General features: G+C 39.7%; 2 protein-coding genes across 2 annotated transcripts in view; one reads left to right on the forward strand and one right to left on the reverse strand.

Annotated features, from left to right (window-relative positions):
• LOC119886073 (butyrophilin-like protein 10) overlaps positions 1-4,710 on the forward strand; it is a 72,775-nt gene extending 68,065 nt beyond the window's left edge. The window contains exon 7 of the mRNA XM_038696587.1: positions 3,398-4,710. The gene's annotated coding sequence lies outside the window, so the exon portion shown is untranslated. The remainder of the gene's footprint in view (positions 1-3,397) is intronic.
• Positions 4,711-9,163: 4,453 nt separating this feature from the next.
• LOC119886060 (GTPase IMAP family member 7-like) lies at positions 9,164-17,864 on the reverse strand. The gene is made up of 2 exons (XM_038696547.1): positions 17,648-17,864; positions 9,164-11,515 (listed from the first exon to the last, which is right to left on the reverse strand). The coding sequence occupies exons 1-2, from the start codon at positions 17,652-17,654 to the stop codon at positions 10,263-10,265; spliced, it is 1,260 nt and encodes a 419-aa protein (XP_038552475.1). The 5' UTR covers positions 17,655-17,864; the 3' UTR covers positions 9,164-10,262.
• Positions 17,865-18,535: the final 671 nt, after the last annotated feature.

Consider the following 18,535-nt stretch of genomic DNA (forward strand, 5'->3'; position numbering starts at 1 on the left):
GAAATATTTAAAAATTGATTTAATTTTGGCTGCGTGAAAAGTTTCAGTAGCTCTTTACGTTACAGCTCAGTAATAATATGTAATAGTTTGATAAAAGCTAATAAGTAATAACATGTAATCGTAAAGTAATAATCAGGTAATAGCTTGGTATTAACAGTGGCTGTATTTGGGTAATTTTAGACTGAAATTCAAAAGGTTCATAGGTGGCAATAAAGAGAGTTTTTTTTTCAAACGTGTAATATGGTTATAACCACGGTTGGGGAGTAACGGATTATGTGTAACGGCGTAATCCGTTACAGTACAGAAAAATAGATTTAATCAGATTACAGGTACATTTTGTAAAATCAGGTTTTACTTTAAGCAGAAAGTTTCCATGAAACATAAAACGCTGTAAAAACTCAAAGCTGGGGAGGGACGAATTCAATTTTATTTATATAGCGCCAAATCACAACAACAGTTATCTCACAGCGCTTTTCATAAAAGAGCAGGTCTAAACCGTACTCTATGATGATATTTACAGAAGCCCAACAGTTCCCACCAAGAGCAGCACTAGGAGACAGAGGCAAGGAAAAACTTCCTTTAAGAGGCAGAAACCTCGAGCAGAACCATGACTCAGGGTGGGGGGGGGCAGCCTACACAATATACACACAGAGGTACAGACAGTAAAGGTGATGTTGCTATAGACTAAATGAAAAATGGTACAGATATTTATAATAGTGTTAATGGTAACAATCGTAATGTTAATGATTATAATAACTATAATAACAATAGGACTAGTAACAATAGTTGTTGCAGCAGAGGGTGTCGAGCAGGAACACGGGGGCAGCAGGTGACCCGCAACCACAGATCCAGACTCCACAGCTCCAGAGCCAGAAAACCTGCAGGAAGTGACAAGAGGAGAGAGGAGAGGGACGAGAAAGCACAAGACTACCAGAAAGGGGAGAAGTTGTGTTAGTAACATGCAATAATGGGATGAGGTTGCATACAGAGGGAGAGAAAGAAGAGGAGAGAGGAGCTCAGTGCATCATGGGAAATCCCCCGGCAGTCTAGGCCTATAGCAGCATAACTAAGGGATGGTTCAGGACTCACCTGAGCCAGCCCTAACTATAAGCTTTATCAAAGAGGAAAGTCTTAAGCCTACTCTTAAATGTGGAGATGGTGTCTGCCTCCTGAACCCAAACTGGAACCTGGTTCCACAGGAGAGGAGCTTGATAGCTGAACGCTCTGGCTCCTAGTCTACTTTTGGAGACTCTAGGAACCACAAGTAACCCTGCATTCTGGGAGCGCAGCGCTCTGGTGGGGTAGTAAGGTACTATGAGCTCTTTAAGATTAGATGGTGCCTGACCATTAAGAGCTTTGTAGGTAAGAAGAATGATTTTAAATTCTATTCTGGATTTTACTGGAAGCCAATGCAGAGAAGCTAAAACAGGAGAAATATGATCTCTTTTCCTGGTTCCTGTCAGAACACGTGCTGCAGCATTCTGGATCAGCTGAAGAGTCTTAACAGACTTTTTCAGCCTGATAATAAAGAGCTGCAGTAATCCAGCCTAGAAGGAACACATGCATGGGCTAGTAACAAATGCATGGACATGGATTTGCATTTACAGTCGCCAGTAGCTCCGAATGTGTGTTTACGCCCCCACCCCATCATGCAGACTCTGTGCGGACTGGTTCCAGCTCCCTGTGAGTGAACACGGCAGCTGGACCAGGACCGAGCACGGCCTCCGAGGCCGACAGCCAGTTTGACCACTGGGAATACAGAACCGTGGTGGTTTTCTTGCCGGGTTTGGCTCTCAGCACCCGGGGCTCAGTAACGTTAATCTAATTGAACCCCTAACATCACGGCTAACCGACCGAGCTAACCAGCCACAGATTCAGGCAGATAGGCAAAAGTTAGCGGTTTAGCAAAAAGTAAAGCTATCACAGAAGCTCTGTGTAAATCATCTCAGTACTGGATTCCCTGTTGGTCTCTGAGACTGTGTTGGGTCCTGTTCATACCGTGTTCACTTCAAGTAATTTGTTACTGTACCGGACTTCATTTTTAAAGTAACCCTCCCAGCCCTGGTTATAACGGTTAGTTTTCTGTCCATGTAGAGTGAACTAGATGTCTTGTTGTTTATATGCTCTGATAATGTTAATGCAACACATCTTTGTAGTAGCGTCCATGTTGATTCCACATTCTGATTTAAGAGCACATGAACACACTGAAGTCGGAAGAACGACTTCACAACTCGGGAAATGGGACAATCCTAGGAGCACTTGAATGCACCGTGAGGAGCTGGTTGCAATTCGCAACCCTCACCACTAGATGCCACTAAGACTTACACACTGAACCTTTAAATGTGTTCCCCATTATGTTGTGTTCACATACAACGCAAATTTAATCCTTCCAACAATCTCCTCGTGCGGGATTTATTGCTGGACAATTGTCAAGTGTTCGCACACAACGCGAATAAACACAACCCGTAAATTACTACCGCTAAATGAACCCAAAGTAAACATTTTGCTGTGATTTAATTGCAATAAACGCGTCAAACTGATGCTGAAATAACTACAACATGATGCAGATTTGTTAAACATATGAATTCATGCTTTGTCACGTCTGTCAGCAAGACAGCAGGACAACAACTTCTAAAATGTTTGTTTTCTGAATGGAGTTTGGGTCGATCAGGGCTACGCTATGCTAACTTGTTCACAGTGAAGTACAACGATAGCTGGAATAAAGTTACAAACATATTTTCTGAAGGTAGTTCAACATCCTCGCTGTCTTTTCTCCAAGTAATGTCCAGTTTTGTCCGTTTTTTTAAATATAAATATGAAGTCGTAGTCCGACAGAGCTAATGACGCTAAAAACAACACTGGAACCGGATGTGCACAGAAGCTGCTGAGAAGCTCCAGTGAAGATAGATCAACGTTGTAATCCCAAAAAGTAAAAAGCTAATTTAATAAAAAGCAGTTAACTCTGAGCTCCTCCTGCGAGTAAACGACGTAGTGGTCAGAGCAGAATCCGACCGACTACGGGTGTTTATTTGTCCAAAACCTGCAGCGCTGCTCCCGGCTCTTTCTCCGAGACATCCCCGTACTTTAGCAGCTCTCCGCCGGCCAGCACCGTGTCACTTCCCCGCTCTCCCCGGTCCTCTCTTACTTTTGACGACGCTCTTAAACTTTCCTTTTAACAAAGACTTGTGTGAGCAGAGAGCTTCATTTGGCAGCACAGTGGGTTTCTGTAGTGGTGGAAGCTGAAATGATCACATATTGTTAAATGTGATTTCACAGTTTGTTTTGGAGGTGGACCTCAGGGTAACGCTGAAATCAAATCTGTATGTGTAGGCCACCAATCATTTCTGTACATTATATAAAAGCTGAATTTATGTAATATATACTTTCTTTTCTGCAGGTTCTTGTGGTCAATGTAAAACATTTAAGGCAGAAGCTGTACCGACAGAAGACAGAAGTGAAAATATGAAAAAGGATCCGCACATGTAGCTTCTGTAAAATCAATCAGTCTTCTGAATCTAATGTTTTTGTGTCTGAGTAATGTTTTTGAAATTGGTCCAGTAGTTTGCGAGTGCGAAGCCGTCAGGCCCAGGCGGTATTATAAATATTGTATTAAATACCATGTATCACATATGATTAACACTAGATTCTGTTGATGATTGATTAAGAACTAAAGCTCAGCATTTACACTTGTTACACTAACATTGTCTCCACCCAGAGGACATGGGATTTTTTTTCTGCACAGGATTGAACACTTAGAATAACGAGCCTGTCTCCAGAGTGTGATGAGGTGAGAGCGGGTTTGTTTCAGCTAAAATGCATGTAATGTAATTAAAACTGTTTTTTACACACTACTGCACCATTTCATTCGCTGTCATTCATGACAACGAATGAATCGAGGCTAAGCTTTATTTTATTGTGGAATGAACACAGATCGAGAATATTTGTCTCTGACTTTATGTAAAAGTAGTTTTTTAGTAGTAGTAGTTTTTTTTTTGTTCCCTGTGTAAAAAAGCCTTTACTCACTTATAAGCCTATTAAATACACTAAACATATATACTGCACTTATAATGTCTATCTTTTTTTTTAATTTAAAAGGTATGTAATGATAAATGTAATGTTTTGTTCACTTTGTTGCAATGTTGACTGCTTTATTATTATAAATGCTGTTTCTGAAACACTACACTAAAGACAAGTCTGTATTATAGAGTGTAATATACATTATAACACAACACAATACATATAATACAGGCTTGTCTTGTCTCACAGACTCTGGTTCAGCTACAACTACATTACCGCTCTGTATCCATTACGTAAAGAATGATGTGTTTTATGTTTATGTTCTGTAATAATGCATTTTAATCATTTACCCCTGTTTTCTTATGAAAAAGCTAAAGTTATCATTTTTTATTACATTTTTACGTCTTCATCAGGTCAAACCAACATGTTGAATGTTCTTTTCTCAGGAAACATTTTCAAAGCTGATTTTAAAGATCATATAAAAGTGCTCTTATTGGAACAATAGTTTCACTACAGTGTGTTGGTGAAAGTTCTCCCAGTCAGTCAGTTTGTGTTGCAGAGTTGTCTTTTATATTTTGTTACTTGTTACTCACCAGGTGAAGTAGCGACTGCACGCTGCTCCAAATCTGTTTATCTTCATTTCTTGCCATCTACTTTCAGCTGTTGAATAAAAGCATTAATGTCATACAAACATTCCTAATGAGGTTTTTATATTAAAGTAAAGTATAGAAAGTGGTTATCGGACTGATTCAACACCTAGTTTTTGGACTGTAAAGACTCTTATTTTAACGTCTTTTAAAATCAATTCATTTGAATATAAAATACGGTAAATCAGTAACAACAAGTCATTTCATGTTTATACAGATTGAGATAATGTTCAATACAGAAGCAGTTTACACAAAACAATAATAGAGCTGTGTTACACATTTTTCAATCAGCCTCAAGACTTTTCTTCAGGTTAAGTTTATCCAATCTGGAAAAAACTTTATGGGTCTCGTATGAAAACTGGGTTTCATTTGAACACCCCCCCCCCCCCCCCCCCCCTATACACACATATAGATAAATAGATAATGCCCATTATGTATACATGTTATTACAAAAGTACAGTGACTGATGATGAAACTGTCGTTGTCGTTGTAACCTGGATGAATTGGTGCTGGTAGCTGGTGATGCTGCATCTGTGCAACACGCCATATTTTACTGACGTCTGAGGGCTCAGATGCCAGGTCTCATTTCGTTAAAGATCCATCTCAAGTCTCTTATTTGTCGTTCCTCGCTCAGAAACAAACGGTTAACAGTCCGAAGCAAAGTAGTAAGAGAATAACATGATCACCTGACCGCGACACAGACACCTGTCTCTCTCTCTGCTGTCTCTGTCCCCCTCGCTCAGAGACACTTCGCTCTGTTTGACTGTCTCTCTGCTCCAGGATGCTTCATTCCCTCTGAAGCGGCTGTGAGCTGAACTTCAGAGGGGCTGAAGCATACCCGTCGGACATGAGGGGGACATGCCCCCCCCCCTTCCTGCATGTGCTTCACAAAACAAGTATATAGTATGAAGGTGGGGGCAGGATTTTTTAAATGTGAAACTAGAAGTTTTGATGGTGTGATTCGGGGCTAGCTTATCACTTGCAAAAAACAGACTTCTCCCCAAAACTAGATTTTCACATTTTCTTTTCATTGTGCGGCTGAAATACAGCCTCACAAAGTTTGACAAAAGTAGCTCAGAAAGCAGCTCAGAAAATGAGGACTAATGTTGCGTGTCATGTACTAACTCTTAGTAGCAAGGGTAAAATTTGCAACATGTTAACTTACAGATAGAAGATTGATCCCGATGAGTTTTGCGGTATTAGTTTTACATATTTTAGATATGGGGAAGCGAGAGAGCATTGGCATTTGATCACCACATGGTCTCATCCAGCACCAGAACCGTGAGTTGGGATATCAGACCAGTACAGAACCAGGAGACAAAAAGTTGATTCGGTTCATCCCTACTTTAAATTGCTTTGAAGTTGTAGATTTACTACATAACAAATGTAATGAAAATTATGAGTTAACCCTAGAGTTTGGGTTATCGATGGCAATCTGTTTTCCTCTTTTGTAGTGTCTCTGAAAAAATGCTATGGAAGGGGACACTAGAAAAAAAATAGAAACAGCATGGTCTCAAAAAAGAGGTCGCAGCAGTGATGAGACTTTTTACTAAAACCTTATTGTCAAGGACAAACTAGCCACTATGGTTGAATGCAAGACATGCAATGAAACAGTGTAAGACTGCTGAACATCCTGTTCTGGCTAGTCAAGAACCCCGTGGTAAATCTGGGCATTACATAAAAAATAAAAAGCCATATGATAGATATTGTTACAGAGTTTTGTTGTTGAAGCTGCTGGTTCCTGTCGAGCTTTGGAACGTGCAATAAATGTTATTAGCACAGATCACAGTTGAGCCAAAATAAAGAAGCTGATTTTTATTCTTTTACCTGTAGGAGATTTATTATAACCTTCTGTTTTATTTTCATCAACAGAAAACTACTGTCCTGTTATGTCAACAAAGTAGCTAACTAGCATTTGAATACTTCATCCCCAAGGGAAGGGTTCTGGATTTCATGACCTCTGTAATAGTCTAACCCTAATTAGCAAAAGGCAGCTGGATCAAACTTTAGCTCTTGAAGTTTCCAGTTGATGAAGTTGTAAACTAATTTTTTATTATTCTAGCTTTTTTTAATAAAGGGAAAGAGGAGGCCTGTTAGCATGACTAGTGACTTAGTTATGAGTAAGGCTTTAGTTTAGAATGAGGGACATAGTCTATATGTTATTGAAAGACTAAATTTAGAGTTATTTGGACGCTGTTAACACTTGTAGTTTTGGGTTTTTTGCTACATAAGAATTGTCCTTATTTTGTAAGTGTAACTAAAAATTAAATATTTAGTTTAGATTACAATATTCTCTTAATAGAAATACCCCATTCTTTTATTCATCCATGCTGGAGTGTCGCTCCATGCTAGCTAAGAAGGAACTAAGAGGGAACTCCGTGTCATTACATGCCAGCCAACAATGGACGTTTCTGTAATGCAGTCAATAAATAAAATGCAATCCTATAAAATTTAGATTGAAGAAACAAGTACATTGCAAAATTGATCGTAATAACTGGTCAATTTCATTTCACAATATTTACAGAAATACACAGAATTATTCCAATGGTTTTTTAAAAGTTGATAAACCTGTTTTAGTGATTACTTACAAAAAATAGGATCTTGCTGCTGAGCCTTGTAGTCCTTATTTTATAATTATGAAGAGCAAATACAAAATAAGATAAAGATGAAGGCCCTTTAAAAAGGCCTACTTCACCATTCCACAAAGGTCATAAAAATGACCAACCACCACAGACAAACCTGAATTCCCCTAAGAGAAAGTTTAAATGACTGCACTAGTGTAATAAGACATTTTATATAATTGATCCCTGGATAAAGTACCTTTTGCTGCTAATACTGCAATCCTTGATATTTGTACATGCATCCAAGTTATTTCTGAATAACAGGTAAAACTGTAAATTCTCAATAAAGTGGACCTGAATATTTTTGTAATATTTGTGTCACAGAGAAATGTTTAAATATTACTAACAATGATGTTAAAATTTCCATTTTTGAAAGAAACAAAAAGTCTTTAAGAGATACAAACACTCATTAGCTGAAAAAAATTCACCGCATGGAGGTCCCCTCTTTGGAAGGTAGATGCTGTTCAAGGATCCAACTGCCCTCTTTCTTGAAGACAATGTTCTTGTTTTATTTTCGCAGACTCCCATCATTGGCCTATGGTAACCCCTCCTAGTCTCTTATCATTGGCTAACTCTGCCCATCCTCTTTGTATGTGACAGCATGTGGGAGATAACTGGTGAGGGGTTGGGGACCGTTGCTTCTGGTACAACCAGATTATTATATAGTATGTAGTTCCAAACTCTTGTCTCCGGCTGATAAAAATAGGATACCATTTTACTGCTTTACTGTAATTAATTCAATTTATTCTTTAGTTCTTTAATAATGAGTAATAAGTTGGTCACACAAAGCCTTAGCAAAGATTTTACAAAGTTTAATTTTGGAACTCACTCTTATTTTACTGCATGCTGTTGAAGGTAATTTATAATGCTGTTTCATTTTTACTCACCGTTATACCATTTTACTGCTTTACTGTTGTGATGGAAATTTCAAATTTCCATTACTGACTGACTTGATTACAAATCAATGAAGAAACCTCCTACTGACCCTTTGCTGGCCCCGGAGATTCCTCCTTTACTTATAACTCACTGCTATACTTTTTTAATGATAAATTTATTGCCATAAACACCTACTAGTTAATTCATTCAAGTTCATGTTTTATTACTTAATAAAGTCTTTAAATCAATAAAAAACCTCCTCCAATTATCAGTCAAAAACACACAATGGAAGGATGTACGCACCCCTCTTATCAGTTACACACACATATCCGGTTAAGGGGCGGGACCGGAAGTAGCTGTCAAAATTAGTTTCATGGAATGTCATCTATATTTTCTCTCTCTTTATTAATCCCACAAGGGGAAACTCAATGTTTTTCACTCTAGCTGGACTCGAACTGGCAACCCTCCAATTTCCAGCTAAGTCCTTACAGACTGAGCTACTGCCGCCCGTCTAATAGTTTTAAAAATATTTATATAATTATTATATTATAGTTATAATTATCCCAATACACCATTCATAAATCAATTACCTTACGAATAAAAATTTGCAAAAGTAAAACTTTCATAGGTTTTAATTCATTCATTGTTCACAGTTGCCTTGGTGATACATTTCAATCCACAAAGAACTTTTTTGCTGGAGCCTCAGAAGGCCTGTCTAACAAAGTAAAATATAAAGAAAGTAATATTTTCTGGTTATGTAAGGGTATTACATATGAATAAACACAATCGGCTCAATGGTTAAATATTGTTTAGACCAAGATATTCTCCTCCTTCGAGAGTCACGGCTATTAACATTACATTTACTCATTTGGCAGACGCTTTTATTCAAAGCAACTTACATTTGAGGAACAACATAGAAGCATCAACAGAGCATCAACTACAGCACAAGAATTACATCTGACAATACATACTAGTAAGAGCAATAATAAATACTAGTATGAGGACATATCGCGTCAATGGGGTAAATACCTTGGGAAGAAGTATAATTTAACAAAAAGTGCAATCAATACAAGCTAATTGTAAGGGGACAGAAGAAGAAGAGCACAGGAAGTGCATGTTAGAGGTTAGAGGTGTTTTAAGAGGAACTGTTCTCGGAGTTAAAGGGTTTAAAGGTTCAGTGCACCAAGGTTCAAACCAAAGTTCATGTTTTGTTACATTTTGATACATTCAGTTAGTTTTGGTTTGGTTTCAAACTGCAATTATGCTACCGCACTAAAAGACTTTAGGACTATAGGACAGACCTGCGTCCTGTTGTCATCATTTATGTGGGCTGCATCTCCCTATACTTGACTGGTTTGTAAACAGTTCAGCTGGTACAAGAATGAATGAATGAGGGATGAGTATTTAATATCATTACTATATATCAACTATATTGTTATTATTATGGCATTACTACTTGCTGCACCAACTATTCTCGAGGTTAGTTCAAATTTGCCACATAAACAACCTCGTTATGCAAACATTATATAATTGCCAGCAGGAAAGGAGGACAAGACAGCAAGCAGTCCATCTGCACATGGGAACTGCAAATCTTTTAGGTGTGAAAGCCCCATTAGGGCTTAAAGAGACAGGAGCATCTACAGCTTGTTTCAGACAGATGCTGAAATAAAGGCCTGAGTGCCAGTATAATATAGAAAATGCTTTTTTTGAACTTTGAATCATGGAAAGCTGCCATACAGGAGTCAAAGAGCAACAATAAAGGACTGGAAATGCAGTACAATAGGTCTCCTTTAACTTGCGTGTGGTTACGTGTGGTCCTCTGCTTGTCTCGTCATACTTCCAATAAACCAGTCAACTACTACTAATACTGCTTCTGATTTTTTTTTGTATTTATTCAACATAGTGACGAAACACACTCTGTAAAGTAGTTTGTCCATTTTGGTTACTGTAGAAACATGGTAGCGCAACATGGCAATATAAGAGGACCCGTGGTGTATTCTAAGGTAACAAAAACATAATGGTTCATTATGTAAGGTCTAACATTGTTATGGATATTATATAGCATTTCTGTCAATAGTTCCTCCTAAATATTACTACACCTTTAACTCTGTTTTGACTGAAACTTTTTCTCCATAAAATCATTTGCTTTATCTAAGACAGACAGGGCTCCATTCTTGACAGCACCTGCTGACCTTCTTACTGCTTCCAGTGAGGTGTCTGCTCCCTCAGCTGCATGATATCCTGCAAAACCTCCCATAACTGCTCCCACTGTAGCAGATGTACCTATCACAGCTACTGCTGCTATTCCCCCTATTGCTGCTCCACCTGCTACTGCTGCTGTTTCTCCTGCTGCTACTCCACCTGCTACTGCTGCTGTTTCTCCTGCTTGTACTGCTCCTACTGCTACTGCTACTCCACCTGCTACTGCTGCTCTATCTCCTACCGCTGCTGTTGCTGCTGCTACTGCTTTTCCTTTTTCTCCAAATAATTTTGCCATCGCTTGGGTTACAGCTTGAATTGGTGTTATGTTCTTTACAACTATGACCACTAATCCAACCAACACTCCTACACCACATAAAGCTCCTAACAATGCACCTGTTCCTATGCCTGCTAACCTGACTGAAAGCTTTGTGGATACTCTGACCTCAGCCAGCATTCTGATCTCTTTCTCTGACTTGTCTCCTGATAACAGTCTAATCTGATCCCCCTCTTGTTGTATTTCTTCCTCCACTGCTTGTAGCATGTCATTGGTGTAGCAGCTCCCATTGTTTTCCATCACCATCTTGTCAATTGACTTAAGTATCTCCTCCACCTGGAACTGGTTGCTCCTATATTCATCCTTTGGGTTTTCATTCCAGTATTTATTATCAATGACGTGGCAACGGCCGCCACATTTCTTCACCAGATCCCTCATGAACTTATTGTTCTGGACATATTTCTCAATTTTCTGTCCTTTAGGGAGCTGGTCACCATGAGTAAAGATAACTGTTGCATACTTGAAAGCTTCATCAGAAAAGCATTGGCATATCTGTTTCACTACAGCCTTCTCCTGCTCTGTGGCTTTCTCTATTTTTAGCAAAATGAGAAAAGCATGAGGACCAGGAGCACACTTTGTGATACAGCTCACTATCTCACAGTTCAGCTCCTCCTCAGATTTATCAGTGTCAAAGAAACCAGGCGTGTCGATCAAAGTGATGCTTCTTCCATTGATAGATTTGGTTTCTGCTTTACATTCACTTGTTCCAGAGTTGAGAGAATCATCAATCTTGAACTTTTTCTCTCCAAATATGGTGTTAGCCAGGCTGCTTTTTCCAGCTCCAGTTTTTCCCAAGATGACAATTCTTCTATTTGGGACTGAAAGAAAATAAAATAATTGCCATCAATGATACTGTACTGTATTTGTCTTTTAGTGGTTTTCATATGTAAGAACCTACACGTTAGCTCAATTAGCCCACAACAAAAACCTTAATTGGTCAAACATCAAAATAAATTTTTTTTTATATAATCTTATAAAATAGCTGCATTTGCATAACAGAATTATGAATGATGTCAATACATAAAAGATGGCCCACAAGCATATTATTGAAGAATATAGTATAGACCAGAGGTCACTAATAGGCGGACCACGGTCCGGATCCGGACCCAGCCGCCGTACTGTCCAGACATGGACCTACAATTTTATTGCAAAGATTTTAGAAAGAATTGTGTCCAAACAGTTACTCACTGTACTGGAAAATAACAAATTATTTGAAAAGTTTCAGTCTGGTTTTAGGAAGTACCACAGCACTGAGACTGCCCTGCTTAGAGTCACCAATGACCTTTTAATGTCTGCTGATGAAGGCATGTGCTCAGTCCTGGTACTCCTGGACCTTAGCGCTGCTTTTGACACCATTGATCACAACATCATGTTAGACAGACTGAGGCACTGGGTGGGGATCTCTGGTACTGCCCTAGAATGGTTTTCATCCTACCTGTCAAATAGGAAGTTTTGCGTGTCTGTAAAAAATTATGTCTCTTCGTTCTGTCCAGTTAAATATGGTGTATCCAACGAAGGTTAAAGTCAAGGGCAACTGGACTTGGTTGAAGATACTGGAAGACGTTTCGTCCCTCATCAAAAGGACTTCTTCAGTTCTGACTGACTGGCAGGGAAACTCAGCTATTTAACCTCATTGGGGTCGTTTGCCAGGGTCATTGATACTGCTGGTTCGTTAGTGTTCCTGGTTGCTGTAACGACAGTCGTTACAGTCGTTAAGACTACCTGTGGCCAAGACTGAACGACCATCGTTGGTATCTTCACCTGAGGCCAATAGGTTACGTTTGTTGAGTTTCCTGGGAAGTGATGAAAGGACAGCATTGTAAGTGGGGGATAAGTGGTGGCGTAGACCTCCTCCTCTGTTCAATGACGGCTTCTGGACCCGGGTGTAGATGCTTCCTTGACAACTCTTTCAAACCATCCATCTTGTCTGTCTAAAATGTGCACCTGGTGGTCCACCATTTTAGACCAAGAGAAGATGGATGGATAACTGTGACCTGGATGACTGAGAATCTTCATACACATCTTGCTAATCATTTTGGGATGAACACCCTCAGATTGGTATGGGAGTATGAAAGGACAGCCAGGAAAATTGCAGACTACAGGAACCATCTACGATTTAACCTGAGATGCCGACAACACAAACTTATTCCCAACAGCCTACACTTAGGCTCCACGGTTAAAGGACACAGAGCCGGAATAATCCTGGAGAAAGTGCAACACCAGCTACTGAATGAGAGAGTGAGACAGATACAGATACATTTCACAATTGAAGCCCTGAACAAAGAATTGGACAACATACACCACAAACTAGATATACATATCTGCCCAGTACAGCACTGGGAAAGGTCATGGACTTCATCAAGAAAGCACAGCTATCTCAGCACAACAAGAGCAAAGAAAGACAGACCTGGAAATTCCAAAACCTACAGTCCAGAGCAAGCTGCACTAACAGAACAGGAGAATTGTCTTTGAGTTGAAAGGACAACAACCCCACAACACATGAAACATACAACAGATGGGTGAAAAACTTGTCAGATAGCGAACTCACCCAACCAGAGAAAGACGTTCTGGCAAAAGGATTAAACTTTGCCATTACACCACCGCAACTACCTATAGTAGACCTCATCACAGCCACAGAATCGGCCATTAGGAAAAACAAATTAACAGAAACAGAAGCGGAACAGCTCAGACTAAAGGTATCTGCACCCCTTTCTAATGCGAAGGCCCCCCCTTCCAACCTCACCATCCAAGAAAGGAAAGCTGTGACATCTCTGAGCAAGGATCAAAACATAACTATCCTACCTGCTGACAAAGGAAGATGCACGGTAGTCCTTAACACAGCTGACTACCAGAACAAAGTCAACACACTATTAATGGACACAAACACGTATGAGACACTGAGACGAGACCCAACCAGCGCATACAAGAAAAATAGAATGTCTACAACAGCTACAGAAGGACAACAACATCACCCGTGAACAATATTACCGTTTGTATCCTGGAGAAGCCATTCCATGCATTTATGGACTACCCAAGATACACAAAGAAGGAGCCCCACTCAGGCCGATTATCAGCAGCATTAACTCGGTCACCTACAACATTGCTAAACACATTTCTACCATCTTAGCTCCTTTGGTGGGAAACACACCTCACCACATCCAAAACTCTATTGACTTTGTAAACAAAGTTCGAGGACTGAAACTGGATCCAGATGAAACCATGGAATCCTATGACGTGACTTCTTTGTTCGTCTGCATCCCCACCATAGAAGCAGTAGAAACCGTAAGGAAACGGCTAACACAAGACAACACCCTGGACAACAGGACTAGCCTCAGCCCTGACCAGATCTGTAAATTACTCGACCTCTGTCTAAACACCACCTACTTCCAGTATAACGGTGGATTCTACATACAGTGTCATGGCTGTGCCGTGGGCTCACCGGCATCCCCAATTGTGGCAAACATCTACATGGAAGAAGTGGAGAACAAAGCCCTCAACTCCTTCAGAGGAACAGCACCGAGCCACTGGTACAGATATGTGGACGACACCTGGGTCAAAATTAAAAAAGCCAGGAAGTGCAAGCCTTCACAGAACACATCAACTCTGTGGACAGTAATATCAAGTTCACACGAGAAGATGTTCACAACAACAGTTTGGCCTTCCTGGACTGCGCTGTACACATTGAAGAGGACAGGAGCCTGCATATTGGTGTTTACAGAAAACCCACACACACAGACCAATACCTTCTCTTCGATTCCCACCAGCCACTGGAGCACAAGCTAGGGGTCATGAGAACACTGCATCACAGAGCAGAAAACATACCAACAAGCGCCCAAGCCAGAGAGAAGGAACAGAACCACCTAAAGGGGGCACTTACAGCCTGTGGATACCCTAAATGGACCTTTGTGAAAACAGCCAAAATATCCAAGAAGATCAAAACTACAGGGGAGGAGGAAAAGAAAGTCAAACGCAACAACATTGTGATTCCATACGTGTCTGGAGTATCAGAGAAACTCAGGAGGATTTTAAACAAACACAACATCCCTGTGTTTTTTAATCCCAAGAACACACTAAGACAGATGCTGGTACACCCCAAAGACCGCACACCCAAACACAAGAAAAGCAATCTAGTGTATGCGGTCCAATGCAGTGAGGAATGCACAGACCTGTATATTGGGGAGACTAAACAACCACTACACAAACGCATGGCTCAACACAGAAGGGCCAACTCCTCAGGTCAAGACTCTGCAGTCTACTTACATCTGAAGGACAGAGGACACTCGTTTGAGGACCACCAGGTGCACATTTTAGACAGAGAAGATGGATGGTTTGAAAGAGGTGTCAAGGAAGCATCTACACCCGGGTCGAGAAGCCGTCATTGAACAGGGGAGGGGGTCTACGCCACCACTTATCCCCCACTTACAGTGCTGTCCTTTCATCACTTCCCAGGAAACTCAACAAACGTAACCTATTGGCCTCAGGTGAAGATACCAACAATGGTCGTTCAGTCTTGGCCACAGGTAGTCTTAACGACTGTAACGACTGTCGTCACAGCAACCAGGAACACTAACGAACCAGCGGTATCGATGACCCGGGCCAACGACCCCACTGAGGTTAAATAGCTGAGTTTCCCTGCCAGTCAGTCAGAACTGAAGAAGTCCTTTGGATGAGGGACGAAACGTCTTCCAGTATCTTCAACCAAGTCCAGTTGCACTTGACTTTAACCTTTGTTGGATAACTATGACCTGGATGACTGAGAATCTTCATAGACAAATATGGTGTACCTCAGGGGTCGGTCTTATGACCCATTTTGTTTTCCTTGTATCTGCTTCCCCTTGGACATATTATCCATAAACATGGCATTTCTTTTCATATTTATGCTGATGACACACAAATATACTTGCCCGTCAGATCCACAGACCCTGGAATGCTGAGTTCACTTAACAACTGCCTTTGTGAAGTTGGATGTCAAATAATTTCTTCCAACTGAACTCAGACAAAACAGAAATCCTGGTCATCGGGTCTCAGCAGATGGCAAATCAAATACTGCCATCTGCTGGTTCCCTAGTAAATAACATTAAGCCTGTGGCAAAGAACCTCGGTGTTTGGTTTGATAGTAATTTAAATTTTGAACAGCACACCACAAAGCTTGTTCAATCATGTTTTTATCAACTTAGAAATATAGCAAAAAATCTATCTATGTTAACTTTTAAGGACACCGAGACCATTTTACACGCCTTCATCTCATCACGCCTGGATTATTGCAACAGCCTTTTCACCTGTTTAACCCAAAAATCTATTGATCGACTCCAGACTGTCCAGAACTCAGCTGCCAGGCTTTTAACCAGAACTAAGAAATATGACCACATTACTCCTATTTTAGCTTCATTACACTGGCTCCCAGTATGTTTTAGAATTGACTTTAGGAGAGCCTTTCCCGATCTTATTTTACTTTATTTTATCCCTTTTATTTTATTGTATTTTTACTAATTTTATATTTATCTTAAACGTGCATTTTAGTCTTTTCAATGTTTTCATGCTTTTATCTTGTATTGTTTTTGTATTATTGTCTCTTGGGTATTATTGTCTTTACACTTGTTAAAGCACTTTGTAACTTGTTTTTGAAAAGTGCTCTACAAATAAATATTATTATTATTATTATTATTATTATTACAATCGATCTATTATTGAGAATAACTACCTCATGACGGAGCGTTTCTATTTTAACCCGTGCAGCTTTTCTAGCATTTACTGTCCTGGTTTAGCAGCCCAGGAAACTCACAGACCAATTGCATGTGTTCCAAAAGAGAAAAGAGACTTCACATGGCTTTTAATCAAGAATGTACAGATTCTCAGATGTACATTCTTCCCACAGGCAGTTCAGAACCAGAATATCTCATATATCTCCAGTCCTAGCCACAGCTCACGTTTCTCACTGAACAAGAGAAAGTAGGGAAGTGGTTTATAAGAGGGAATGAAAACGAAGAGGAGTTATTAAATCTGTTCATTTGTTAAGATGTGTTCAGTGTTAATTATAGAACTGGTTGAGACTACACTTCAATTACTCAAAAATGTGAAATCGAGCAACAAATAAAATACATTTGTTTTAAGACGCACAATTACAGGAACTTTTTTTAAATGCAGCCTTTAGATTACTTAAATTTAGAATTTATTATTAGAGTACTTATTTTTTTAGTATCCCATCAGTTTGATGTGAAAACTGTAAATATTGTTGAAAGTCAGTAGTTGAAAAATTTTTATACAACTAGGCTATACGTTATGGTAGGCTACTGAATGATAACGCAAGTTAGTTGATGTTCCAGACCTTTGGTTCATGAAATTTTGTGTGACTGGACCTCTTAGAATTTTAATTGAATACCCCTGGTATAGACTATGTAATTCTACCAATTACGGTCCAACAATATAAACTCACCTACAAATTACAGTATATATGTATGTGTAAGCAAAGTATTCAATTTTGGTCTGGGCGGCTTCTCATACAGGTAGACCACAGACCATTAATATACCACACTTTACAGGCTTTTTTGTCTTGTGATTTAAACAGGTTAAAGCGAGCATCAGCTCTGACTAAAAATGAGAAGCTGCTTCCTGAATGTTTGTACATCTGCAGGCCTACAGAGAGAGGGGAACAGACTCTTTACCATTTAGATAATTTTAAAACACGTGTCAGAACAGAGTCAATTACTCCTGCAATCACATTTGTTTTGACGATAACACATTCTCATTTAGTTTAAGCAGTCCATATAAATTATCTCTTTTTTAAAAAAGGCTTGCATTGTCTCGCTGTCTTCAACAGCTCAGCGCTTCAGCTCTAGCAGGACAAAACACAGTTCAATAAAGAAAGCGCATAAGAGTTACCTGCTTCATTTTAGCCAGTACTGAGAGGTTTAGCTCAGAACAACACTTTTAGTATGAAAGGGTCAACTTACCATCCATGTTGTCAAAGTTGAAGTAACTTTGGAGTGACAAGTATTCAGAGACACATGACCGCCAGAGTGTATGAAGATGTTTCCTGTATTATATGTGCCCACTGCTTTCACTTTGCACAATGCAGTCAGCAACAAAGTAAAAAAAACACATAGGTATGCCTAGTCAAGTTACTCAATTGTGTGTGTGTGTGTGTGTGTGGCTTATGTAAAATGTAGCTGCCAAGCATGTAGCCTCGTGTGAAAAAAAGAGTCACATGTTTGGTATCTGGCCAGTAACATTTCAGCTGATTAGCCCATGTCATCTGTAGCTGAGAAGACTGTTGTTGAGAGGTTTGTCAGCTGCTGTAAGATACTATAACAGGAAGTGAAGTTTCGATCTTTGTTTACTCTCTCTATTTCTCTGCCCCATTTTGTGCATGCCTAATCTCTTTCACATTCTTTTTTATTTTCTCATCCCTACTTTTACCTAATCCTGTGGCAAATGGTGAGTGCAACCAGTCTGGGAGTATGAATCAACTGTCCTGAGATGAAGGCCTATCAAGGACAGTCTGATAAGAAAGCCTCTAAGGAGCTACTTTCCCATGGGAACCTTGACCTAGCTGCAACATAAGAAAACGATCAATGAAACATAGGCCTACAATTATGCAGCATTTAAGGTAAAAGAGTAAAATCCAGTAAAATAGCAAATTTCCATCATGGTGGACACACACGCTGATAGGAATGGGGATGATAAGCAGGACAAGATATGGTAGGATTGAAGATTGAAGATGACTTTATTTGTCCAAACAAAAAGATGTAATGCACTCACAGGACAAGTGTCAGTATTCAGTCATACAACAAAGAGAAGATAAGGTTAGCCTTTATTGTCTCCCTTGGGACAAATTGAAG

This window comes from Micropterus salmoides, unplaced genomic scaffold, assembly GCF_014851395.1.
Source record: "Micropterus salmoides isolate LMB-PRFRI ecotype aquatic unplaced genomic scaffold, ASM1485139v1 Ms_hic_scaffold_4, whole genome shotgun sequence".
In the NCBI taxonomy this organism is placed as follows: domain Eukaryota; kingdom Metazoa; phylum Chordata; class Actinopteri; order Centrarchiformes; family Centrarchidae; genus Micropterus; species Micropterus salmoides.